Source organism: Maylandia zebra, linkage group LG6 (genome assembly GCF_041146795.1).
Source record: "Maylandia zebra isolate NMK-2024a linkage group LG6, Mzebra_GT3a, whole genome shotgun sequence".
Taxonomy (NCBI): domain Eukaryota; kingdom Metazoa; phylum Chordata; class Actinopteri; order Cichliformes; family Cichlidae; genus Maylandia; species Maylandia zebra.
In genome coordinates this window covers 18,868,097-18,895,495 of record NC_135172.1, presented here as the reverse complement: position 1 = coordinate 18,895,495, position 27,399 = coordinate 18,868,097, and the positions used below count along the sequence as shown (strand labels likewise).

General features: G+C 41.5%; 2 protein-coding genes and 1 long non-coding RNA gene across 10 annotated transcripts in view; 2 read left to right on the top strand and 1 right to left on the bottom strand.

Moving 5' to 3' along the window:
• Positions 1-22,907, top strand: part of LOC143418986 (uncharacterized) — an 82,364-nt gene extending 59,457 nt beyond the window's left edge. For both annotated transcript variants that reach the window (XR_013098935.1, XR_013098936.1), the window contains one exon: positions 22,530-22,907. This is a non-coding gene — a long non-coding RNA (uncharacterized LOC143418986). The remainder of the gene's footprint in view (positions 1-22,529) is intronic.
• The window catches only part of lrba (LPS-responsive vesicle trafficking, beach and anchor containing), a 176,107-nt gene that overhangs the window by 64,939 nt on the left and 83,769 nt on the right, over positions 1-27,399 (bottom strand). For 4 of the 7 annotated variants that reach the window (XM_004549310.3, XM_014413347.3, XM_014413348.3 and 1 more), the window contains exons 36-40: positions 23,694-23,860; positions 10,022-10,146; positions 9,666-9,680; positions 5,170-5,313; positions 3,259-3,395 (exon numbers count right to left, since the gene is read on the bottom strand). In XM_004549310.3, coding sequence (XP_004549367.3) covers positions 3,259-3,395; positions 5,170-5,313; positions 9,666-9,680; positions 10,022-10,146; positions 23,694-23,860 — 588 coding nt within the window. The remainder of the gene's footprint in view (positions 1-3,258; positions 3,396-5,169; positions 5,314-9,665; positions 9,681-10,021; positions 10,147-23,693; positions 23,861-27,399) is intronic. The other 3 variants (XM_004549315.3, XM_004549316.3, XM_012918692.3) reach the window with 1 other exon arrangement.
• Positions 285-2,171, top strand: mab21l2 (mab-21-like 2). Its single transcript, XM_004549309.5, has one exon. It carries the CDS (start codon positions 711-713, stop codon positions 1,788-1,790), a length of 1,080 nt encoding a protein of 359 aa, XP_004549366.1. The 5' UTR covers positions 285-710; the 3' UTR covers positions 1,791-2,171.

Here is a 27,399-nt window from a genome sequence, read left to right as displayed (position 1 = left end):
CAGGAGAAGCTGCGCGTAAAGGAGCAGCACTTGTCGTGGAAAAAAAATGTTTTACTGTCGGCGCGGAGAGTTTACACCGGCATATGAAGTATAAACCTAAAGGTTTGTGTTTTCCTGTGTCGACTTGGGGAGCGCTGGACTGCATGCACCGTGTGCCCAGATGCTGTCGAAGCGAACTGGAGCTCTCCTGCAGGACCGTCTGCCTCTGGCAGCTCTGATTGGCTGCCTGCACTGACAGCTCTGCACATGATTGCAGGAGGAGAAGCCCGACCCCCTTCACTCTTCTAAAGGAACCATTCATAAAGTACACAAATCCAGCTCAAAGCTGAGTGTGGACGAAAAGTGAGCGGGGGCACAGAGGAGAGAATAAGAGCAAGAAGAGATGAGTGGTCATACGCGGCGTTTTAGCCTTTAGCGTCTACAGTCCGGGAAACGGATGGTGACCTACAACCTGAATATGAATCTTCTTAGCTGTGCTGGAAGTGCTCATGTCTTGGACTGATATTTAGTAAGCTATTACGTTGCATCCCTATCCGTTTCCTCCTCCTCACACTGACGTCCATCCGCTGCAAAAGCAAGGAGAAAAAAAAAAAACTTTGATTACACATTTTTCCTGCACGGTGAGCGTTTGCCTCTGGCTTTACCGGTAAGCATTGGATCCGTCAAATTACTGCGACTCTCCGGTGTACAGCCCGGACCTCTGCCCGAACATGATTGCGACGCAGGCAAAGCTGGTTTACCAGCTTAACAAATATTACAACGACAGATGCCAAGCTCGCAAAGCGGCCATTGCGAAGACTATAAGGGAGGTTTGTAAAGTGGTGTCCGATGTCCTGAAAGAGGTGGAAGTGCAGGAACCCCGCTTCATCAGCTCCCTCAGTGAGATAGATGCGCGCTACGAGGGGATGGAGGTCATCTCCCCCAATGAGTTTGAGGTGGTGCTTTACCTTAACCAGATGGGGGTGTTCAACTTTGTGGATGACGGCTCCTTGCCCGGCTGCGCGGTGCTGAAGCTGAGCGATGGCCGCAAAAGGAGCATGTCGCTGTGGGTCGAGTTCATCACAGCCTCGGGCTACCTATCAGCCAGAAAGATCCGCTCAAGATTTCAGACTCTGGTGGCACAGGCCGTGGATAAATGCAGCTACCGTGACGTGGTAAAGATGGTCGCCGACACCAGCGAGGTCAAACTACGGATCAGGGAGAGGTACGTGGTGCAAATCACCCCCGCATTCAAGTGCACTGGGATTTGGCCTAGAAGTGCAGCTCAGTGGCCCATGCCCCACATCCCCTGGCCCGGCCCTAACAGGGTAGCAGAAGTGAAAGCCGAGGGCTTTAACCTGCTCTCCAAAGAGTGCTACTCGTTAACGGGGAAGCAGAGCTCCGCAGAGAGCGACGCCTGGGTCCTCCAGTTCAGCGAGGCCGAGAACAGGCTGCTAATGGGAGGTTGCAGGAAGAAGTGTCTGTCCATCCTCAAGACTCTGAGGGACCGTCACCTGGAGCTGCCGGGACAGCCCCTCAACAACTACCACATGAAGACCCTGCTGCTGTACGAGTGCGAGAAACACCCGAGAGAGACCGACTGGGACGAGTCTTGCCTCGGAGACCGACTCAATGGTATCCTGCTGCAACTCATATCCTGTCTGCAATGCCGCAGATGTCCCCACTACTTCTTGCCAAACTTGGACTTGTTTCAGGGAAAGCCTCACTCAGCCCTGGAGGTTGCTGCTAAGCAGACATGGAGACTAGCGAGGGAAATCCTCACCAACGCTAAAAGTTTGGACAAATTATAAACTGGTTGTCAAGACTGCAGCGAAGGACATTTTTGGGATAAAATTCAAAGACTATTCTTCAACCGAGTCTCCAAGAAATGTGAAAAGAAAATCAGCAAGAAAATAATGAAGCGAACAAACAAAACCCCCACTTTTGTTTAATAATAAATGGAGCAATTGGGCCCCTGCCGAGAGAAAGTGAAGGTACAGTTTCAAATAAATGTAATAAATTTTAGTTGTCTTCTTTAAATGTTTTCACAAAGTGAAGAAACTTTTATTTAAATATATGCACAAAACTCGTTAAGTGAAAGAAGAAAATGTAGCGTGCCAAGTTCATTTTTTTTTTTCCATTATGTGACTTAAAGAAGAAATGTTAATAAAATGTTGCAAATTAAATTACAACTTGGCCTCATGTTTGGACGTCTTTGGACAGCTGAGATGGCAACTTTGCAAATCTGTTTCACTTTAGCTTAAAAAAAATAAATAAAAATCACAGGACAAAATTTAAGTTGATGAAACACAGGCAGAAAAAAGATTAATATGATTTAGCAATTTATTTATTTATTTTTACGTTTTTATTTTTAAAAGGCCCATTTTAGGCCATAAGTTATTGTAAGAGTGCCAAGCTCAACGGGATTGGATTTTTTTGGATTGTTGTTTTTTAAATGAATGTAAATCCAGGCTCTGGTGTTAATGTGTAGGTCTGGGAGCATCTGTGCTCTGTTTGGACAGTGGTACAAGCACAGGGCCTACAGCAGAGTGAGAAAAAAAAATCTAGTAATGAACTGATTTTACTATTTGAAACCTTTATTGCCATATTTATGGCATTCTCCACGTTTTCATCCACATATTTCTGATATAAAACAACACCCAACTAAATGTGGATTTTATTAAAATAACACTTAAATAAATATGATAATTTTACAGAGTCTTAGCCAACACCCACCATACACTGACAACAAACAGCCACCTGTAGGTCAGCACTCCTCTTACTGACCAATATTACTAAAACAAATTTAAATCATTTTTATTTTCAACTCAGAGCATAATTTAATGCAATTTCAACTTGTGTTTTTCTTATAGTGATGAAACAAATGCTGCACACTTACATGATACAATTGCTAAATTAGCTGTTATAACAATGTTCTACCAATAAAGATTATTTTTTAAATTAAACTTAAAAAACTTTCATGGGAAAATAAAATGAGTTTCATAGAATCCAGAAACCACTGTAAAGAGAAAATAAAACACAGACGCAGTTGGAATCCAACCTTATGGTAACTTCAACCGCGTCTCCTCTTTAGCAAATGTTTAGAAAAGCTTACAAATGAACTAAAAAAAATATTTTATTAATTTTAAAACAAAGCGGACATAAAAACACACAAGCTTCTGTGTGACATTTAGATGCCAGCAGGGCCTATCGGAAATCCAAGCATATCTTCTGTAAGTGACCGTGAGAAACATGGTCAATGGAGCTTGAGTCCCTTACCTTTGGATCGATGCTCTTGAAGCTGGGCTCCTCTTCATCCACCTCGAAGTAGAGCTCGGAGGCGGTGATGGACAGGGTGCCTTTTACCACCACAGCCGGAGCCACGAGCTGAGCGCTGGTGCTCATGTTTACTGGGCCTGGAGGACGGACAGAGACACAGGCCGGTCACAAAACGAGAACGTCAAACTGGGGGACCACTGAGCGCTAATGCGAAGCTGTAAAAAGGAAAATCAAAAGAATCCAACCTGATGGAAAAGTTAAAAACAAACCAGGGATCTGGTTAATTCGTGAAAGTTAATCATGGTAAACGGTAAAGATAACGTTAACGTCTGACCACTTTTAAAGCTGACGCACAATCGCGCAGTAACCAACTTCCACGGTATTACTTTTACAATAAAGCTGCCATGTTTTTAAAAAACAAAATGCTTCGGTTGTTTAAAATAATCAGCGTTTTATTGGCAAATTTAAGACAAAACCAACACACACGAAACAATAGAAGTTCACCAACACGTGTTTTTACTTTATGTAATAAAACGGTGTGGGGCAAAAAAAAAAGCCGAAAACACTCAAAAAAATGACTGATTAAAATACTACTTTGCGTCACAACTGTCAAAACTGACTGTTCATCAGGATCCATTGATCGGTGGCTTCTGGGAGAAGCTGTATTTCATCTCTCATCAATCTTAATTTATGCCAGTATGACAATGAGAGCCTGGCTCAGGGGAGCTGTGGGTGGAAGCTCTGCCCGGCTCTGCGCATATGAGCCATTGTATTTGCAGATGTGCGCCGCGGAGCTGCGGGCTTGATTTCCCCGAGCACCCTCGCGCTCTCGCACACGGATGGAATAAACAGATATGTATATAGTCATCCCTTTGCCTGTCGTGAACCCCGTGAGTACTGACATGTTATCCGTGGGTTGAAATAACATTTTTTGTTCCGTTCACTCAAAGACATTCAATTACACCTGGAGCAGACAGCTGCTTAAGAGCACAGCTAAACCTCTCCCGACAACTTCTACGCACTTCTCGCGGGATAAATCACACGATTAGACAGGATTCAGTGTTTAATCCCATTGTCATCCAGATGCATTATTTTTATAGCACTCTAAGCCCAATTACTGCAGCTTAGTCTGCTGAGCGCTGTCGCTGCGCATAATATGCGGATTACAGGCAATAGGCCTATTAAATGAAGATTATTTAAATAACAGACATTAAAAAAAAAGGAGGTGGGGCAACATCGTGAACTGGAATCTCATTCTCATTCTGCAGCTGCAATAGCTGACCAGGCTCACATGGAGGGAATTTGAAGTTTTATCAAAAGGAAAAACTACCCTCCTTCAATCAGATAATACCTCATTTGAAAAGAGCTATCCTGGGGTAAGCTGCTACTGCCAGATAAAAAAATGTTTAGAGTTGCTGCTTGGGCCGGTGTGTGTGCCTGTGTGTGTACAGTATGTTTGTAAAGCAGACCTCCATTGGCAGAGGCAGGAAAGTTAAGATGCCATGGTGGCACTAGCACTCCAGTGTGCTATGAGAAAGTGATGTATGCTCATTAAAAAGCTGGTTTTCCTTTGTTTATAAAGGAGCTGTACACACAAATTACTCAAGTATGAATGTAAAAAGAAGCACAGCAATATAATAAAACACCAAGGTCATATTGGAAAATCACAGCCTGCTTTGAAAGATAAGGAAGACACTGTTTGGATTTGTTTCGTGTATAGATTCCTCGTATTCAATGCAGTAAATCAGAGTTGCACATGTAGCAAAAACTCAAACTACAGTGCCGCCATTTCTTTATTTGGTCTGAACTGCAGGGGGGAAAATTACAACACAGACACAAACACAAGCAGGGAGGTGGGGGAATGACCGAGGAGCAGGTATGGGAGGTGGCGAACACGAGCTGCTTCTTTACCTGTGACGTTCTCCAGGTCCTTGTCCTCTAGTGACGACAGAGTGTCATCATCTCCGTCGAGGGATGCCTCGCTCTCTGAGTTTTGATTTCCCAGAGCCTGGCTCCTGATGGACTGCTTGCCTTTGAGAATATCGTCCTCGGATGCTAGAGTGGGAAGCAGGAGGGGGAAAGAGCCATCTTATTTTGCATTTGAAGTAATTACAGCATAAAAGTCAAGGTTGTATTTCATACTGTAGATTGACACGACACGAATGCATCCGACTTTATTTTATGAGAGTTTAAGGACACAAAAGCTTTCACATCAAGTCGATTTAAAAAAAAAAAAAAAGAAAGAAAAAAAAGAAATTGATGCACATTTTTAAAAAAGAAAAGAAAAGAAAAAACAGCTCTTATAAGCAATCCCCTTACACACAGTAAAAATAACAGTGGACTAGTTATTTGTATCCATTATCACACAGTGAAAATAAAAGTGTTTGTTTCTTTGTTAAAATCAATTAAAATCAATTGTCAACAGTCTTCTTCAAGATTCAACTCCAAGTAAAATCTTATATTTCATTTTCAGAACATAATTAATTTATGTTTTACAAAATGAAGAACAATCTGAGGCCTTTTAGTAAGATAAGGCAAGTTTTTTAATATGATCTGGATGTTATGTTTTTTGCTTTTTTTCACTGAAGTGAGCATATGGTGTGTTTACCCTAATGCAACTATTTGCATTTGAGTCTTTACCTCGATGCAGCGGTTCAGTGCAGCGCTCACGTGCACTGCATTTTCAGACAGTCACAGCTACGAACAACACGAGACAAAACCCAAATGCAAACACAACCCTAACTGGATTTTTCCCCCATTTACCATGAAGCATAACAAACACAACTTCACACTCAGGCTTTTCAGACACATTTAAACAAAATGATGGTCACACACTTCCCGTTTTGATTTTAGCCGACACAACTTGAGATTCCAAATACATTATTTAAAAAGACAAAAAAATCTGCAAATCTGCAAACATTTACAGAGCCCCGTACTTCCCCAGCGGTGCATGGTAAAGATCCACAGACGCAAGTTCACAACACAAAGACTGGCTGGCAAGTCTTCTACATTTGTAAACATAGCTGGCAATACAGAGAGTGCTTTCACTGCTTCTGTGCACGACTTTGTGTTCTAATCCAGCACTCAGCTGCAAGTAACCACGTTCAGTCCGGCGAGTCGCTGAACGCATATCCAGGGGATTTTTTGTCATCACCACCTGGGATTGCGGTGGAGATCAATTGCACTTCCTAAAAATGCACAGCCGTGCCGTGTAGCCGTACACTTTGAAACCGCTAGACGAGCGCGGCTAAAAAATCTCTTGTCATGGAAAATATGCAGCTCACTGATATTTAGAATGGCCTTCCTGTAATTAAGCCTCCCTGGAGGATTCTTTAGTTAGCAGCACTGAAATTACTACCAGCTCCCCTAATACGTACCACATGCCATTGTATTCGCACCAAGCAAGTGGACAGGGGACTTGTCAGAGGAGCTTAAAAACAGAAATGTATTTGAACTTCTATGCATTGCATGCTCAGCAATTATCCTCCCCCTCATATTAAGACGGCACTAGCGCACAGTATCAAGCCATGAAAACCTCAAACAGCTTATAAATAGCTCTTTAGTCTATTCGCTGAAGTACATGCAACACAAATAATGACAACTCAGCATATTGTGGGTGTGTGTGAGTCCATTAGGAGCTATTTTGGCTAAAGTTACATCACTTATCACCAGATACATAAAAGTGGACATAAGTGACAAGCTGTGTGCCAGCCTCCCAGCCTTCCTGTTCTTAAAGTAGGTAACTTTTTCTCTTTTTTTGAATATGACACGTGTGTGTGTGTGTGTGTGTGTGTGTGTGTGTGTGTGTGTGTGTGTGTGAGAGAGAGAGTGTGACAACAATATGAAATTAACTAAAATGAACTACAACTTTTCTAATACTTATGAAACAACTTCTCCACCCCCCCCCACACACACACACACACACACACTTTCTTTTTTTAAGAACTTTAAGAAAAAGAAAAAAAAGAAAAGGGAATTTTTAAAAAAAAAAAAAAAAAAAGGAAAAGAAAAGGAATTAAAATAACACAACTTTAGCTTTAACATCACGGCTTTTACCATCTTGTTAATCACTGTAATGCTTTTAAATTATGCCGTGATTACAAGCTATGCGTGGAGCGGGAGTGCCACATTAAGAAAAAAATCCACGGCACTTCAACCTCATCACTCATCACGCAGGGAGCAGAAATGTACATAAATCCCAACTGGTTACACTCTTTCCAGGACCCCTTTTCCCTCGCTGAGAGGTTCAACTACCTGCTTATACAACACAAGGCATGCATGGTCGCGGCAATTAAATTGTCAGAATTAACAAATTTGTTTTTAACGGGAGCGTAGCCAGGAGTGTGGTCATGAGGCGAGTATTGATTACCAGAACAGAGACATTAGTCTTCAGGTATTTACTCTGCCACCTCTGGTACACGGGCCCGGGACCAGACCAAATCAATCCCTAGAAAAGATGGTTCTTTCCAGCTGTAAATACATAACAGCCTACTCAAGCCCTACTGGCAGCCACACACTCTCCTGTGGAAATCATCTTGGCACTGTATGAATGATAACAGTTGTCTATATCTTTAACACAGAAATGCTTTTTTTTTTGCACATATTTCCCCAATCTTAAGAGCAAAGCATGATTAATGGAAAATAAAATGCTTTTAGAATATATCAACAAGTAAAAACTGCATTTTTCCCCCCTCGTTGCTTCCAATTTTCTGATTATGTGAGAGATGTGAAAAGCACTGCCACAGGTAGCTAGCAAATGAGGGTAAATTCAGGCTTGATCTTATGCTAAATATTTTCTTAGGGAGCGAGACTGCATTTTCCCTTCTGCATCTGATGAATATAATTACAGCCAGATATGACCTTTGTGCTCTGTTTGAAAACTCAGCCCTGCGTTCTCATCCCGAGCTGCACTTCCGTAACAAATGTCGGGTCGACTAAAACAAGACAAAAGGTTACATCAGAAAATGTATGCCGTCAGGCTTCACTGTCAAAGAGTTATTTTAATGATATATTCCCATAGTTTATCCAGGTAGTATACTCTCAGGAGGCAGCGCAGTCTTTCCAAAACTGGCCGCTGGCTATTTTTACACAGGCTTGACTTTGAAACTAAATATTGTTTGCAGGAATTTGTCTTCTTCCACCAGTGATGGATGTATAGAGCACATGAGCTGAAATTATTTTAGATATAGCAGAATACCAGACCGAATACCTGAATAACCAAAACATAAGGAACTCCTTCCATGTGAATGTCTTTTCCTCTACTAAAAAATGTTTTTTAAAAAGGCAACGATAGAGCATGAGTATGTCTGTTCTCTGCCGTTACTTAGCTGAAGGGAAAACACTGAGGAATTCAAACAGAAAGTAAAAATTTGGAGCATTGCTGCAGAGGAACAGCAACCAGCTGGACTCTGGCCTCGTTCCCCAGCTGCCTCCACACTGCAGCCATTACTGCAGAGCAGAGGTCTCCCAGGATCCGGGGTTCCCAAACATTTATTGCTTTTAGATCGTATTCTTATTGAATCCTGTCACACCTGCCATTTGTCTTTAAGAATGATAACGCATTTAAAGGGTAGTTTTGCAGGTGACACACCGAGGACATTTTTGGCTCGGAAATGTCCATCTTTCTATTTTTTTATTTTATTTTTTTTAGGAGAAGGCAATTGATTGTGCTGGTTAATCTTGATGTAAACGCCAGGGATGAGCTGGATACTTGCAAAAAATGAAGGATTATATGCACTTTTTCCTGCAGGAATGTGTGACTTAGACTCTGCTGTTAGCTGATAACTAATCTTGTAATCAGACAAAGATGGGGGGGGGGGGGGGGTGTCTACATTATAGTGGTAAAGGAAAAAAGAAGTCAGTGTTGTTGGTGTTCACTGTCAGAACTGATTATCCCAGACCATGTAAAATTATCAGTAACTGAGGCCTTTCTTCAACTCCAATTTGCGTTTTTGCTAGCATTCTAATAAACTTGAAGGACCGGCACAATGTTTACTGTTAAATAATATTAGACATGACTTACACATATTAGTGACAAATTAATAGCAAAAGCCAAAGTCTTAGCACAGGAGGTTCTATTATGTTTGGGGGGGTTTGCTGGCATTGCTGGGGTCTGTGTTCTCCTTTAGTGGGTTGAGTGATTGGACACAAAGTTGTTCTGACCGATCACCTTCATCCTGTGATCAAACACTTCTATCTTAATGGGTGTGGCTTCTTTTAAGGCTAGCAAAAAAAACAAACACCAAAACAAACAAGGACCTAATGGATGGTTTGATTAATATGAAAAATTATATACATTTAATTTCAACTCTAAAAATCTTCCTGAAATGAAAAGTTCAAATCCGACAGTGATCCTTCATTCGAAAGGTGAAAAAAAGAAAATATGAGGCTGAGTGAATGTTACTTACCACTTATATCAGCCACTGTTATGCAGCCAAGAAAAAAAAAGAATAAATAAAATTCAATACGTCATGTTATCCACAACATCTCAGTTAAACATGTTCTGAATAAAGCAAGCCAATACGAAGGCGGTAGTTCGGTTTTGCATAATGGGTGGCTGTGTATGAAATTACCTGTGTGTGAAATTCAAATGTGGGTGTTTTTCTTCTCCTCCGTTTTGTGGTACAATAAATCGTTTATTGCAGTGTGAGGACTAATTTTTATTGCCTTGTAGCTGGTGCTACCACCAAATGAGTAAGAAAGGCTGTGCTATGAACAGGCGGGGGAGTGGGGGGGGCACAAAAACCTGGTGGATGAGACTGACCATGTTCAGCCACAGCTTTGAGCGTAGCTTCTGAGTGACTGGATCCAAAGGGGTTCCTGACGCAACGACGTCGCCGTCTTAAATCGTCCTCCCAGTAGTCTAGGCGCCAGAAGTCCCTCGGCCTGCTGCAACGAGACAGAGGTAGCACATGTGTTAGCAATTACCAGCCAGCATGGTATAGCAACCCAGCATTAGCACTTGGTCCGAGCAAGCATACATAAAGCCAGCATTGTGTTTGGAGGGCTCCCCCCCACCAAACTCTTAGAATTTGTCTTTAAAAACATTCACTTACACACAAGCTGAAATCCCACATTATTGTATCCCTGCCCCTGACAATGAGGCTCTCCATCCCAGAAGCAAAGGTGCTCTCTTTTTTTAGTTTTATCCCCCTCTTTTGATTCGCTCTTTGGGAAGAGGAGCTGAGTAAGTGTGCGCCATCACAGTTCAAAGAGTAAACGACAGTGCGATCATTTTGCACACACTGTTGTGGCACGCACTTTCATTCCAGGCTCATCCCAAGCCCAGCAGGACACCTCTTGTCAGAGTTATAGCTAGCATGATACGGAAAGGCCATTACAAAAACTAGGATGGTTAGCATTACCAATATTAATCAATGTCTATGAGTTCAATATTTGTCCCCGAAGTACATCATCCTTTACCAGAACTGATCAGTAATTATTCTGCTCTCAAGGAAAGGAAAGTGTTAACTTTTAATGAGGACTGTGACGCAGGCTATATAAGAACTTCTATTTTTATTATTTAAAATATTAGTAAAATCAAGAGACTGAAGGCACAACAAAGCGTCGCAGCAGTCGTTTTGTTCTGTTTAGGTGCTTTTATTTCTCTTCTTTTTATTAGGAAATCAGTTCCTTTGGTAACTAGGCAGCAAGAAAAACTGTAACTGTTTAAATGTAATGATGAAAAACTCAGACTGGAGGAAAAAATAACATGTTGTTGGCTATTTAGTGAAACTAAATCCTAACTGACTCAAGTCAAATAGTCCTTTTTCTTGAACTAAATGTTTCAAAGGGGAAAAATTAGGAAGTATAGAAATTCTCATCTGGCATTACGCTGATGTCACTGAACTGAGTTTAGAGAGCTGCTTCGCCGTTAGTGAGGTAATGTAAATGTTTTCTCTGGTGTGTGAAAAATACGTCTTATTAATCAGCAGAATCCATCTGCTCTCATTACATTTACATGTTACATCTTTGACTATGTTGATCCTAGAAGCCAGTAAAACCAAGTCTACTTTAAGTCATCAGTGATGACAAAAAGCAATCCTTAAACATTACGAAGTAAAAATTTATAAAAACCTTTTGCTCATAAGAGGCTGAAGTGAATTGTGCGAAGGTTAAAGTTGTAGGAAGACACGGTTTATGGTTTCAGTGGCATTGGCTACGACGGGAGAACCCCAGCATGCTTTATGCGATCTACTACTGAACGCCGCTCCGGCCGGGAGCTCCTCACAAATCTTCAGTCCAACACCAATGATCACACAGGGGCCTCTAAAAGGGAAAAGAGCTATACGCAAGAAAATAAATACAATTTCCAAGCAGGTCCTTTAAAACCCTGCACGCCCTAGCTAATGAAAACCACTGATTATTTGATTTATCTAGATTTTTTTTAAAAAGGGGAGGAAAAAAAATCAGTCTCAAACGGCTGACAAGTGGACAGTGGCAGCTGTTCGGCATATATTTATAGTAGAGTAGATAGAAATAATGCATGAAAATGTTTAGCCATGAAACCAAAAACTGGAGAAAATGAATATTGATGTTGTATATTCAGAGCTGTGAATTGAAAGCGAGCGTGTGTGTGCTGAATGCAAGCTAGACCGACGCTGGGGACAGAGATCTGTGCAGGACCAGATTTCTCAGTGGTGACAAAGCCTGTGCTCTATGTTTGCATGTGATAGCCCCCGCACGCAAATGGCCACTTCATCATCCCGCCTGCAATTTCATTCATCTATGGAAATAATTATCAAGGTTGTGCAAGCGCCTCTGAATCGGGATGGGCTCGTCTCTCATCTCATGGAAGGTGGGGATCTGTCCAGTTCACACAATACACATTAATCCATCAGGAGGGGGAACCATTGCCTGGAGTAATTAGTTACGGCATGGAGCGGACTGCGTTTGCCACTCATATTCATCCAGGGCAGAGGCGACAGTGGAAGCCCTAATGATAGGCTGCTAGAAGAGGTGGACGTACGATGAAAGATACCTCGTCATCAATCCCCAATACGAGCGCCGCTATAACAAGAATGGAGATGTACAGCACTATGCAATCCCCCCCCCCCCCAACACAAGCTGAGTGTGTTTCCACAAAGATAATAAATTATTCAGGGCTCATCCATCCTCCTCTGGTATCCTTGGCAGAATTTACTGAAGCACCATTCTTCAAAATAACAACAATTAAAATAACAAAAGGGCCCACGTTGTGCTGTGGCTCGCGCCAACCACTTGTGTAATTAGTAATTAGTTCGGTCATAAAAAGGTGTCTGGAAGGCCCGCTCGTTAAGCCGGAAGTGAGCACCAGCAGCTGATCAAAGTGGGGGAGAATCAGAGGCCGTCTGCGTGCATGATTTCAAGTATGAGCAGTACTTTCATGCTGTATACACCAGTGCTTTCAAGCCGTACATGGGGCTGTGTGTTTGTGCGTTATGGAGGAAACGTTGAGCCATGCTAAGCTTTTCTAATGTGGACCACATTGGCTACTGCACAAGAATTTTATGCGAGGCTGTAAATTCTATTTACCTTCTTTTCTTTCTTTTTTCCTTTTTTTAAAAACATCTTTGGATGGAAGTTTACCAACACACAGAACAAATGGAGTGCAAGTTTCTCCTTTTGTGTAGCCCCGATTTTTCTCTCTAATCTGTAAACAGAACAGCTACCCCTCCAATTTAATCAACTCAACACAAACCATCAACGCCACTGCGAGGAAATATTTTACTAGTTGGGCTCTTTAAGATTTCAGTTGTGCTACTTCTAATTCTCCATTTACATCAAAACAAAGGACGAGTCCAAGTAGATCTGGCACGGTTAGGTGACATAATAAATAAATGCTTTAATTGTGAGACGTATTCAGTCAGTATGAAGAGGTTGCATCAGGATTAATGAAATGCTTATTTGTGGGGGGGAAGTTTAGAAAAGTGGAGGGCTAAGTGAATTATATTACCTCTTCTACTATTAACTGTTCCCATGTATACACACACAAGTGGCGTCTACCCAAATAAAAATCAAGAATCAAAGTTATTTAAGGATCTCGATATGATGGCTGTTGAGTGAAATTACAATATTTAAACATGTTTTGAAAGAATTTGTCCATAAAAGGTCTATAACACTTATTCCCAGCTCAAATATTGTGATTTCAACCAAATACAAAGTGTTTTTTTCCCTTTTTATACATAACTTAACCCTTTAAGTCTGGATATCTTTTGTTTACTTTGTTTTATTGACTATTACACATGCATGCTTCACTAACCCATAATCCCCTTAGTGAGTAGGCAGAGTTTAATTAGGCAACATACAGTAACACACACACACATATATATTTATATTTTTATACTGTTTATTTATTAGAAATTCTCTTCTTAAAAATTTTGCCCATGGAAAAAAAGTTTAATAAGATGTGCTGACACTTTCTGAATAGGACTGCATATGACTTTATGGTCCTTTTGATTTTATTGTACCAAAATCAAAATAAAGATTTAGATTTTGAATAATGCCCTCTCTATTAATAATCATAAACTACTGATATTTCTGGGTTTCTAAGTACCTATTTACTATTAATAAATGTGGCATTTAAACATGTTAATAGATTCTGTCTGCGAGTCCTTAAAGTCTGATAGTACAGTTAGCTCTGTGCCAGCATTCAGGATTTAAAGACAAGGAGAAATGAGGACTATTTTGGGGCTTTTTTGGGCTGCTATTTTCAGTTTTTGTTGTTGTTTTTTATTTTATTTTAAAATATGAAAATACAAAAAAAATAAATAATAATCATCCAACTGCCTTCCTGACGCTATTATGTTTTGCTTGATTTTAGCATTTTCTACATTTTAGGGGTGAACATGAATAAAGAGGCAGGAGAAATCTAGGTTCGCACAGGTTTCTATTAAAAACGGTATGTAAATGATAAAATGACCTTTACCACAGCGTGCGTGACACGCAGAGTGAATCTACTTTCATATATCACCACAAGCGACTGCACTTTGCCACAAACAGTCATTCATAACCTTTCTGCTAAATTCATTTGGATACAGTCAATGAGACCTGCATATGCACCGGAGATTTTCCTCCCTTGCTTATTTTATATTAATGCCAGTTCCTATTGGCAGCCCTCAAATTGCTCAAACATTGCTGCTATCCCCAAGATCATTTTGCTTTGATTTGCATAAACCATGTGTTTAGAAGAAACGGGAGAGAGCGAAGAAGATTGAGGATTTGTCATGTTGAGGACTGGTTGCTGGAGGACTGGCTCTTTGTCAAACGGTGGCAGCGATCGCCTCGACGGGCTCTCCAGACTCAAATTAAAATGAAACAGGGCCAAATACCTTCCCGCTGAAATTGTTTGGCATGATTAAGTCTTGCCGGAGTGATTTTCTACATGTGCATCAATGCCTATCCTTCCCGCTACAATGAGGTGTACAGGACACCATCTACATGTGTGGATGTTAATTTACCTCTGCTAATGTTGTTTACCAGATTCACCAGAGGTGATACCAGGGTCACAGACACGACGACATTTCCATCTCATCCCCTTAAATGACAGTGCACATGTAATCTTGCCTATCCTTACTATTAATCACAGTATAAAGTCATTTAATTTGTCTTTTTTTAATATAAGCTTAACCCAACATTACACGAGGGCCGTAATGAGAAAATTATTAAAACGTATCTAATTAAAGAATATTAATATGTTTAGAGAGGGAAAAAAAGAGGTAAAAGCCTTCAATGTGGGTGAATTCCTTACCTAACATCTATGAAAAGTCCCTGTATGTTCACTTGCTTTGCTTTTATCACCCTAGGGTTCACTCCCTAGCACACCAGAGCGCTCAAGCTCTCATTACTGGCACAACGTAAGCCGCTACCACTCCTTCCAATTAACTCCAATTCATCCAAGAGCTTTCAAAAAGTGATCTGATAAAAGAGAGCATGATATTGCATCTCTGCAACATCACCAGCTTGTGAGGATCAAAGCACTCCCATGGGTGGATGGCAAAAGGCTGCAGACTCCCCACAATGCAGTGCAGCCAAATGAAATAATGCAAATCAAGCCCTAATTACCATCAGCTTACTGTGAGGCTTCCAATTAGCAGCAATTACACTCAGAGTAAATTCACCAACAAAGGCTAGATGATTACACACTAATTATATCAGATTTCATGGGACGTAAAAGGAAAAGTGCTGGATTAGTAAAGCGGTAAATATTGACCAAAGACAGGATCGTTTACCGTGCTGTGAAAACATTTAAAGGAAACCCGTCCAGCTTCTGCTCCCAGCTTCAGCTCCTTTTTTTTTGCTGATAAGTATCATCTAAATATCAAATACATACTAAATAGCATCCGCAGACTTCCACTGTGACAGCAATGAAGTGGTACCATCTGTATTTTTGATGAAGAGTCACATTTTTCCTGCCATTTTGACAACATGCATTTAAGGCCATTTATCATCAGTACTGCTAGGTAATGAGGGCATCCACTGGACCGGAGTTGCATAATTCTGCCATTACTGTCCCATTGTAATAATCTTCTGACCTCTAGCTTTCAGAGCTGATCTTGAATGCTGTGACAAATCTGAACACGTACCCACATTTCTAACACCCGCTCCCCCAAAGAAAAACATAGGGGAGAAGCTCAAGGTCAGCTGAGATAGGAAGTCTGAGGAAAAGGGCTTTCCCCCCCCCAAAGGAGTCTGAAGGTCCCCATTCATAACACAAACTTGGGGTCATGTTTAACCTCGCACCTTGAACGACAAAACTAACTCAGGAGCCTGACATTAAAATAAAAAGCAGAGGACATTTGTGAAATATCAGTTTTAAAACTTTTCCTTTTAAAGCAACAAAACAAGGCAGGTGATTTCAAATTCTACGGGACAAAAAAGGAAAATTCTAAAATAATACATCAGTTTATTACGTTTAAATTACACCAAATTACAAACAATTTTTTGGGAAACTTAGTAGCAAATGTTCTCCTCTCTTTTCCACTCTATGTAGACAGTAGGTCTATTATGCTTTTTCCTTCAGTGCCCCAAAGAACCACTACAACACTCGACAACCTCATGTAGTGCTGTCGCCTATTCACGAGCACCTCCTCCCCTCTCTCCATCATATGGCTGCGTGCATTACACCACTGATAATCCAGAGTGTGTGCATGTGTGTGTCAAGTGCAGCAGTAACTATAATGACCCTGTTAGTTATCTCGATTTGGAGAAGGGAAAAAAATGCAATTAACATCAGCACGTGCACACATAAATTTACCCTTTACAAATACATATTTTATCATTTTTATCATATTGCAAAATAACAATTTATGGAAGAATTACAGTTTTAAATTAGATTATACAGGTTTATCAAAGTGGACTGAAGTGTTTGAGCCTGAATATGCTTCAGTAATAAGAAGTCCCTGAAGATACGGTTAGAGTCTTGTTTTTATTTTTTAACCACTGTTTTAAAAATTCAGCCCATTAATATTAGTATCAGCATTAATAACTAGAATTAACTCTAAACGTCGCCGAGCTTACCCGTCAAACTTATCCGGATTGAACTTGAACTCAGACACAGGGGCTGTGAAGTAAATCTACAAGTAAAGGCAATCCTTCGTCTTCACAATACTACCCTTTCTATAGGAGGGAACCTTGTTGTTTTATGTGTCGTTTTCTTCTCCTATAGCTGCACGACAAAGTGCTGGATTCTAAAGATAAAGGCAATTTTTTTTGGATGGGGGGGGGGAATGTTGAAAGTAGCAAAATAAATGACCTGCTGGTCCCATGGTGTAATTACAGTGGCTGGAAGCATACCAATCTATCAAGAGGAAGAAGGGGGGCTGACACGCTGCAAAGGGGTTAGTCAAAGGAGATAGCCTTTGACTAACTACTGGCCCCGGAACAATCGATACTCTGCAGATATTGCATCCAGGGAGAAAGGAGGGGGAAAGCCCTAAAAACTTCCCAAATGGCTTTTCATTCAGATATTGATCAGCACCCTTTTATCGTGACCTTGCTCCACCAAGGCCATATACTTTCTTAAGGTATATGAAACTCATAAATCTGATAGTTGCTACTGAATCCTGCCTGGCTGTGAGCAGCGAGGCAGGAAGCTAGGGGTGGTGTAATTGTTCTTTCTGGTATCGTGACCTTCTGTCATACTTCCAACTGGCAGTCCCGAACATTTCTAAGATACCGGGAAGTTAGAGAAAAGCAAGGACTTGAAGATAAAGTGATAAAGTGATGAAATTAGAGCGTGACATTGTGTCTGATGTCTGTGTATTTTATTGCAGAAATAGCTACTAAAGTTAGCATGCTAATTACCTTGCCTCGAGCAGTCTGATCTTATGATGCGACCAGAGTGGGTGACTGTAGCAGGCAGAGAAGCAGCAATGCTGCGCTGATAAACTGTATATAAAAGATGGGTCTGAAAAGTGAAATAAATATGGAAGTGCCTTAAACGTGAATACTTTTTCATGGCTAGCAAGGGGAGAGTTCAAAAGCTAGATTCAAGCAGTAAATATTACTTAGCTTTAAAGCGTCACTGGAAAAAAAGTGATGTTCATTGTTTAAATAAATACCTGATCCCCATTTGAGTTGAACCACAGATAAAGCATGCTTTACTGTGTGACTGAAAAGCTGATATCCTATATGGATCCTGGATGTGGCGAGCAAGATCTTCCCCCAAATTCTTCACATTAGTTTCAAAATAAAAGGAAGAAAACTGTGAAAAGGCTCCGATTCAGGCTTTGCAAACCAACATGTGACACCACAATGGCTACTTCCATCTTTTACATACAGCCTGTAGCAGAAATGCCTCTGGTGATGCGTCCCACTGCTGGAAATGCCTTGAAGTTTGAACTTGCAGCCTGCCTTTTATTATGTAGCCAACTGGATAGAAACAGTGTTAATATTTTTTTTCTAAGTTAGCCATTTGTGATAGGACATGAAGGACATGAAGGACATGTTTATTGCTTTTTTTTTTTTTAGCATTCATGGGCTGCACTGCGATTGTATTACCCACACACAACTTCAAGTGAGGTGCAAAGTCAATTGGTGTGTACAGGTGTACCTCTTATTCTCTCTCACCTGCACATTAAATGACATGCTAAGGAAAGCTGTGTCATAGGTGCATATACAGTATGCGGCCAGCTCAGACATGATGTGTAACCGCTACACTACATTTTTAAAAAAAATAAATAAAACAATAATAATAAAAATAATTTAAATGATAATGATTAAAAATACCCATTTCGACCTAACCAATATCCTATTGTTGTCATTTTAAGTGATCTAAGTGTAGTTTTTTGAGCCTCGGTCTATACCGCCTCACTTAACCATGGTAACATATGGACATCATCAGCTGTTAATATGTTTCACCATGACATGTTGTTACTATTCCTTACAGGCCCAGCCACTGTAGTGTATATACAGTAGAGGTAAATGTTATCATTAAGGCTATATTCTAATTCATATCTATGAGCCAGACTGCATGGTAGGGCCTTCGTGGCACGTTATTTTATGTAACTGATGGAACGCATGTCTGTCAAACTTGAACAGCTTCCCCAGAGATTTAAGGAACATCCTTTTTGTCCAAGTGCCAGACGCACGTCGCAGTCAGTGATTAATGAATTGGAGGTTTTTATGTTAAACCCGTTTAAGGACTTGGGTGCTGGAGACCGTCTGTGCGCTACAGAGCGTCTCGTTTACAGAGATGAACATAGCTGAAGGCAGCCTTGTATTGCTTCGCGTAGTATGTTTATGCTATATGTTTATGGCTGTATGAAGGCAGATGGATGACCACAACTCGAGCCCCAACTAATTGGTTTTGAAGGAGTCAGGACCTGGACTAAAGGAAACAACTGTCTCTGCCTCAGACGACATGGAAGCTACGCACCGCTACAGCTGCCAAAGCTCAGTACATTGGGTCATGTTTGTGTTTAGACTCCCGAGTATTTATAAGCAAACCAAAAGGCCATTAGCAGTTAAAAATTAGTAGCTAATTCTACACAAGGAAACGGTTTTTCCCTATATAAATCAACGCAGTCGTATTTTAGGGCTTATCCCATTTTAAATGAAATGTTAAAGCCAACCCGTTTTGGCTTTGGATTTAATAATAAATTTGGATTGCAAAACGTAATCCAACTGGAAATAGTTTTTAAAAATCACTCAATAAAGAATGATCTGTTTATTCTTTATCCAAACACAAAGCAAATCGGGGTGTCTGATAGATACACAGCTATGTACTCGCTCAACATTTAACATTCAGATTTGCAAAATCGATCATCTAAATGGCTCTGTGAAAGGATGGAAGGATGGTGTAGAGAAATGCCACCATCTTGTCTTTGTCTCCATCTAAACTTTTGATCCTCCTGTAACAGATCTCTCTCTCTCTCCAGTGCTTTGTTTCATCCTTCTCCTCATCTCGCTCTCTCTCCCCGTCTTCCTGCCCCTCTCGTGTCACGCATTTCCGAGAGTCAGTGTATTCTAAACTGTTATGCTCTTGTTTCCTATGGTTATAATCTCCAATGACATGCCAGAGTCCCATTTCCTTTTTCAGCCCTGCATCCACAGTACCAGTGCAGCCTTAATGTACAGTGTGTCCATAAAGCGAGCACGCAACGCAGTGCAGACACTGTGCAGACCTCAGCTTTAACACATGCATTACATTCAGTATTATGTATCATAATTGTGATTTAAGTCTGGAATGAAAGCGTACGAGTGGAGATTAATCTGGCTGTCGCAGCTTCTCATGCGGTCGTTTACTGAAATAAACAAATAAATAAAATGTGAACGTGAACGTTCTCACCGTAGTAACAGTAACTATGTGTCATAAGAATTTATTGTAATTCAGAGATTTGTATTCGGCATCTTATTTCAGTGCTTCTCAAGTAGACACTGCCAAAACAAACAAACAAACAAAAAACACTGGTTATTCTGATTTCTCAGTTTTCCATTCTGACAACGTGACAAAAAGCATTCATCACATGTGGTGATTTTTGATTGGGCTACAGGAAATTTTGACCATCATCTGTGCTCAGAAAGTTAGTTAATTCAATCTAAAACTAGTTCGATCTCATTAAATTTAAAAAACAAGCAGCAGAGGTTTGTGGTCGTGAATGAAGGAGGACGACTAAATACTGTGCCTGTGCTCAAACAGCATTAACATAAGACACAATACTACTGCCCATACCATAACAGCTGAAGCAAAGCAAAACTGGAATAAATCCAATCATTTAACAACTGAAGTGGCATGCCAGTGTCTCCACGGCATTTTGTGCGTCTCATGTCATGATGTATCACTGCCTAAAAAGGAGGGAAAAAAGCTTTTCTGGGAATGTTAAGCTCCGGCCTCTTTCCCCTCAACACTGCACTGGTGAAATGACGTAGCACAAGATAAAATAGTAATGCTAATATCAATAGTTTGTCCATTACAGGTCAGCTAACTGTCCACTGGAACAGTTACAAAGCTGTTGGTTTTCGATCTCACAAGGCCGATCAATACGGGGGCATACTGTTTCAATTTTGCCGGCATTGATTTTCTCTATAACACTCCAACCCTAAAGCATTCATCTTTCTGAAGGAAGGAAGATTTGATTTACTGAAGAAAAATTGGAGTGCACATCACAAAGATTTTTTGCCGGGCGGGAGTATGACATGCCAAAAGATGGATGTCCCTTGGCTGGGAAGCCTCTAGCCTAAGGGCGTCCATTAGAGCAGCGGTGCTGCAGAAAATGAGCTGCTTATATGAGGAAGGAGGAGCAGAGGGAGAGGAGTCGGTGCTCAAGGTGTGTGTGTGTGTGTGTGTGTGTGTGTGTGTGTGTGTGTGTGTGTGTGTGTGTGTGTGTGTGTGTGTCTGTCTGTCTGGAGGGGCTCGCTGTAGGTGAGGATTTTTGAAGTAAAGTGGAAATAAAAGGATACCATTGCAAGCTTGCACGTGCAACTTGAATAATGTTTGCATTTGTCTCAGAGAGACTGGTGACATCAATAAACAACTGCTCTGGTTAGAAAAAAAAGTATGCACACTTCTTCTACATCACACAATCTTTTTCCAGCTGCAGCCACCTTCCTTTTACTTTCCCTGCTTCCAGCATCCAGAGTGAATTTCCATGGTACATTAGTCAGCCTATTAGAATGCAATAAAGAGAAGGTATGAGAGGGGAAAAAGAGGAGAGTAGTGTCTGTCCCCAGAGACCGCGAGTTGGCGTTCTCCATCATCTGCCCTCATCTCCCCTCTGTCTGTCGACTTTGTCTAGGTGTCATATACATGAAAGATGATTCCTGACCCAAATAAACACCACAGCAGGCTTGATGCTCGGTGGACCCAAGCTCCAAAAAGGAGGGGAAAAGTGGAGTGAGCAAAAAAAAGAAAAAAAAGAAGGATATCTGACAGTTGTTTCATTTGTGATCATCTTGCTAGCTATTCATTTACTTTTTCCTCTCTTAAAAAGACAGCAGGCTGACATGTTGTACACCTGAGTCTCAAGGTGCTGGGACACAAATGCATGGATGAACAGGTAGTCAACCTATCTGTCTGACCGTGGATCTGTCTGTGTCTTGAAACTAGATGACAGACAAGGGCATAAAAAAAAAGATAGACACCCTTTGTCTGGTGAAAGGATTCCTCCTCGGACACTCAGTGATACAACTGAAGTGGGTGTGAAACTAGAAAGAGCAAAAGGACAAAGAGTGAGGGAAAAGGGGACAAGGAACTACATGTGGTGAAAGACTGACAGAAAGACAGAACTGCAGACAGAGAAGAAGCAGAGGGGAATGGAAAAAGGAAAATCACCTAACACCTCTTTTCTCCAGAGGCCAGGGCGGCTGTAAGCTGGATATTAAGACACAAATTGCATTCAGGCAGGTCACACTGTGTCACAAGATATTAGATGCCTGCCGTGAGGAAACAACAATTCCCATCAGCTTGTGAGAATATTTTCATTTTCAGACCCTTTATTGAATGGAAACTTTGGGGAATACGGTTTTATGGCATGTGAGCAGGCAGCCTACAGTTTTTAACACCCATGCAACAAAAAGGACGCAATCATAGCTGCGTATTGTCTTTGTGTTCCTGGATTTCATTTTCACAGCTGGAAAAGAGGTTGCGGGTTTCACTGGGTGAATCCATCCTCCCCCCTTCCTTATTTACCATCAGGAATGATGCTGCACCACATGCTTTGTGTGTATATATGAAATTAAAAATAAAGAAGAAGAAAATCTTTTATTAGGAAGCCTGCAGGTATACAGGTGTGCAGAAGGGGTTTTTTGTTTGTTTTTCCCACATTCATCGTTTCCTTTTTTCTTTTTTTCAGAGATTTGCAGCACCAGATGTTTCTCCTATGCCCACATACCATCGGCTCTGGTGCGAAGCTGCACCACCTGACCTTCACAGTAATTGACCAAAAATATTGATGTAATGGCACAAGACTGATTGTGATTTATTAAAAGAGCGCTGCACTCCAAGGCTCAGTGCCAATGGCTCCCTGCGCCCATCGGCAGCCATTAGGAAAACCATCAATAGTACAGCGGCATAAAGCAGCGGTAATGGGGGACTTTTCTAGCCAGAGCTCGTAGAACACAATATCCATATTAAATGGCGCAGCCTTGTGTGAGTACACATAGAGACAAACAGAGAGAAAGAGAGAGAGAGCGCGATGGAAGGAGGGGAGAGAGGGAGATTGGATCAAGGCAGGAAAAATATGACAAATAATACACCATAACCTGATGCCGATATGAAACAGAAACAAATAGAAAAGGAAAACAAAGGCAGCGAGAGATAGACTCCTGATCCAACGGCAAACTAACCCTCGCCAGACGAGTCCCTGGAGACTTAGTGCAGCCTAACAAGCGTGAGCCAGCAGCCGTCTCTGGAGCTCGCCATTACACACTACCTGCACAAACAGCCATCATTAGGGAATAGCTGCATTGGACTGTGCTGCCTATTTGGCGAAACAAACACAGAGGATAAGGTTCCCTCTGTTCTTAATGGGAACTGAGCTGTTCAAATGGCTTTCATCTCTCCCCCCGAATCAATGCATCATTCAACCCGCGGCTGACATTTTCACCTTTGCAAATCTAATTTAATCAAAGTCATGAGTACTGGTGGCTGAGATTAAAGATAATGAGATTAAAACCATAATGGCGATTTGAATAATTTTCAAGCCCGACAACTGGATGCAATTGAAGGCATTTCTATGAAATTAAAGTAATAATGTTGCTTCTTGATTCTTACGATTATACGGGCTTATCAAAAAGAAAACATAATGATGAGACAAAAAACATGTTCACGCACACACACACACACTAAATAAAATAATGGATTAATAATGGACTAGCTAAAGCATACTGTGTGAATATAAGCGTGAGGGAGGGGGGAAATAAATAAAAACATTTTTATAATACGTCTAATCTGATCTTATTTGAAAGCGGAGCACAGCTCTGTTTGACACTTTACACAACCACAGTTTTTGTTTTACCTTATGGAAGAGCCGCCCCAGGCTCCATGTTTGTCAGTCAGGATGTTGACTATCTTCTGGATGAGCTGCGTGGCTGTCACATGGTCGCGGTACTTGGCCGCACGGATTAAGTGGTCGCACAGTTTCTCCTCATCACGTTTGTCTGCTGCGTACTGAGCACAGCTAGACTGGAAAAGAGAGGGAAAACAAACACACATACATTAATAACGATGCCCTAGCATAATCTATAAAGTGCACATCGCCAAAACCCCCCAAAACAAAACAAAAATCACACATGCATGTGCCACACATTACACCGTGCTCTTGTGTGTAAATAACACAAACAAAAACCACACAGATATGAGCACAATGGTGTTTTCACATACAGAAACTCTACTCTGAATAGAACCAAATGAAAAGCACAGGGGGTCATTTCTGCCCTCGTGTCATGTTGATTAATAACAGTGGACATGTATTTTCTAATGCCCTCCAGCACACCAAATCACACGATACCTACAATGCACAGGGAGGACATTTTTCTCTGTCTGAATTTGTTATCAGAACGGGCCTTTGAACTCGGCAGCGATGCTGAAACTAAAACACCTTCTGACAATAGGGGCTATAATTTGAAACAGTGTTTGGAGCTTTCGTAACCAATTTTTACAGCGTATTCAGGCTGCAATCGTGACTTACTGTGGCATGCATATTGATGATGAGAAGTCAAAAAACAAAGAAGAAGAAGAACATGGGCTTTGTATTGCATGATTAATCGCATAGTCTGGGTATGATATAGGACTGTTTATTATCGACCACCTTTAGATTAGCGTTAAACTGACTGACTAGTGCAGCAGTCATACAGTAACTATTAAACTCAAAAGCATGGCTGAACAAATACAACAAGCCCTCTCAAAGTTAAGGGTAAAGCGCTTTATAATGGGCCCTCCTCTTCAATTTCAAGCACAACATTTCATATCTGACAGAAAATCTATAGGTATAAATCACAGAGGGGCTTTTCTGTGGGCTGCTTAATTATCAATCTAAGTCTCTTTATGTGGAATTAAAGGGGGCCCTGACCTTCCTAGAACGATGACCTAGTCACTATACTTCATACAGAAAAGGGTGCCTTAAATCTGGGACAATCTGTGAGTCCCCAAATTTTCTACTTAGTTATATGCATTAAGCTCCTTGCAGGTTTCCATCATTTATACAGATAGCAAGTAGCAGGCCTGCAACGAGTCTACTTCTATCTGCTCCTGTGTGAGACATGTAAAGTCTGCAGTACTAATCAGCGGTGCTGGGTTCAAACTCATAACCATAAACAAACACTTCATCACCTGTGTGTTGAGCCTGCCCAAACACCCAAACCCTCCATGCTGTAATGGGCTTTGCTTCTATCCGAAGCCAAAGTCTGTGGGAGAACAGGCCAAGTTCACAGACTCGACCTTAAAATAACAACCAAAATTTTTTTTTAAAAAAAAAGCTCAGCATGTAAGTAGCGCCATTAAAACCCAAACTTTGGTTTGCTTCTAAGTGGAAAAGACAAGTCACAGTTAATTCCAGGGGTCATACCGTTGATGTGAAGTCAGAGAATATGCCGGGGTATTATGAAGGACTTATTATGTTATGCTATTATGAAGGTTGGAGCGAATAAGTAAATCTCCCTGCTGGCACCACCTTGCTTTCCCTCGCATACAGGTCGCACTGACAGGATAGAGGACAGAAACTGAAGAGAGGCATTCAGAGGCATTTTAAAAACAGACTGTTCTTTCATTCCTTTCAAGGAATGCCAAAGAAACATAAGAAATAAATTAAAACTTTGTTTCCACTTTAGTTCATATCATGCCTCTTTGTGAGCCACTAAAGCAGTCAGTGTGATTATTTTTGATAAGAAAACACACTTTAAAAAAAAGAGAGAGGGAGACGAGGACATCCGAGTTAAAAATGCTCAGCTGGGGTTGAAATATGGGAGACTCTTCTCCGTTTGCCTGCTACTCAGACAGCCACCAGGGCACAACTTGCTGCCAGTGAGAGCGTTATGACTTGCGACATTGTAATCATGGGCAGCACCTTCCATTACACGGCCTGGCTGACAGGGTCGGGCCAACGTGGGTGCTGGCTCTGCCGGAGGGAGACAGCTTGGTTGAAGACGAAATGATAATGGCTGGCATTAATCGAGTCAATTACGCTGAGTCGTGTCTCCCGCAATTCATCTACAGTTCAAATAAATAACTAGGGATGTGCGTTGGAGTTTTGGGGAAGGAAATGGCCTAGCCAGACGTGACTGGAGGGTGAAAAGAACAACAATCATCTCTAAAAATCACACAATGGTGGAAAATAAGCAAGACGCACCTGCAGAGATGAAGCGTGAGAAAGAAAAAACAAAACAAAATCACATGAATTTTAATCACAGCGGAAGCCGAGTTTATAACGAGAGAAAAACAAACACGCAAGCTTTCTGTGGCTGCTAAATGTTACCGAGGCTGCCAACAGATTGTGTTTGTGCCGTGTTGACTACAAATAATAAGCGGAGGTGGGGGGGGTGTTAGAAAACGAGGAGTAGACTTTCACATCTACACAGCAGCGTTGTACTAGTGTCAGCTTTATCTAAATGCTGTAGTTGTTAGATGATGCCTTGGCTCCCCTCCTTCTCTCCCTCTGTGGGTTGAGAGGGTTAACCAGTATAATAGGCCGGAGAATGGAGGCTCATTACAAGATATCAGCCCTATGTTTATCAATTAGAGTGACAGAGAAAGGTCTAGTGGTGTTGCCGTGCCACGGCGAGCCTTCAACACGCCGTCTGACAAAGCCAGGGTCTCGAGGTTCTGACGGAGAACAGGAGGAAGGAACAAAACCAGCAGAGATATTATTAAAGCGCTTGATTTGCAATCTCTTGACATTGGTGGCACGTCAGGGATACAAGTGCGCCAAGGCTGGGCCTATTGCTCTACGAGATTCTCCAATTTCTCACATCCGTCGACAAGCACTCCCAGAGGGTTTCATTTACGAACGGGCAGAGAAACTGTCCAGAGGAAGGCGAGACATCAGGCTTGTCCTTGTCTGGCATCAGAGAATGCAAATATACTACAAATAAATTCCTCCTGGAACACAATGGAGGTCTAGTGAGACAAGGGGATGAAATGAGAAAGGAGGGAGGGAGGGAGGGGGGCGGTTGCTAAACAAAAGTAGATGGCGAATCGGTCCACCACCACCACCAATTGGTTGCAGAGAGATTCTCTTGCACTTGATCTCTTGCCCTCGAGTTTTCAAATTGCAACATAAAATGTCACCAGGGGAATTCAGACAATAGGCAGGGGAAGAAACGAGTGAAAGGACGAGGAGGGGGAGAAAAATGAGGGCTTAAAAGTACAATGGCGAACAAAAGTCACCAAATGACAATGCCTGACAGCCACTTCAATTCTGAAATGATGCTCCTGTCATGCTGTGCTCCCAAGTATTGATTTTTTTGCTTCTTCTCTTGGAGCGCCAGAGGGAGAGAAAAAAAATAATCTAATCCAGTCGAAACAGATCCCTGCTACTGGCATCAGCCCACTGCTATAGCCACCATCAAGGTTAACGCAGGCACAACACTTATCAAAGTATCTCTCTCCTCCTTTCTCCTCCCCCGGCTCCTCCCCTCACACTGATCTTTAATGGACTGGTCACCATGCTTGGCTGGCAGCCTCTTCATCTTTTCTTACCCAGAAACCACTTGTCTCTGCAAAAACCT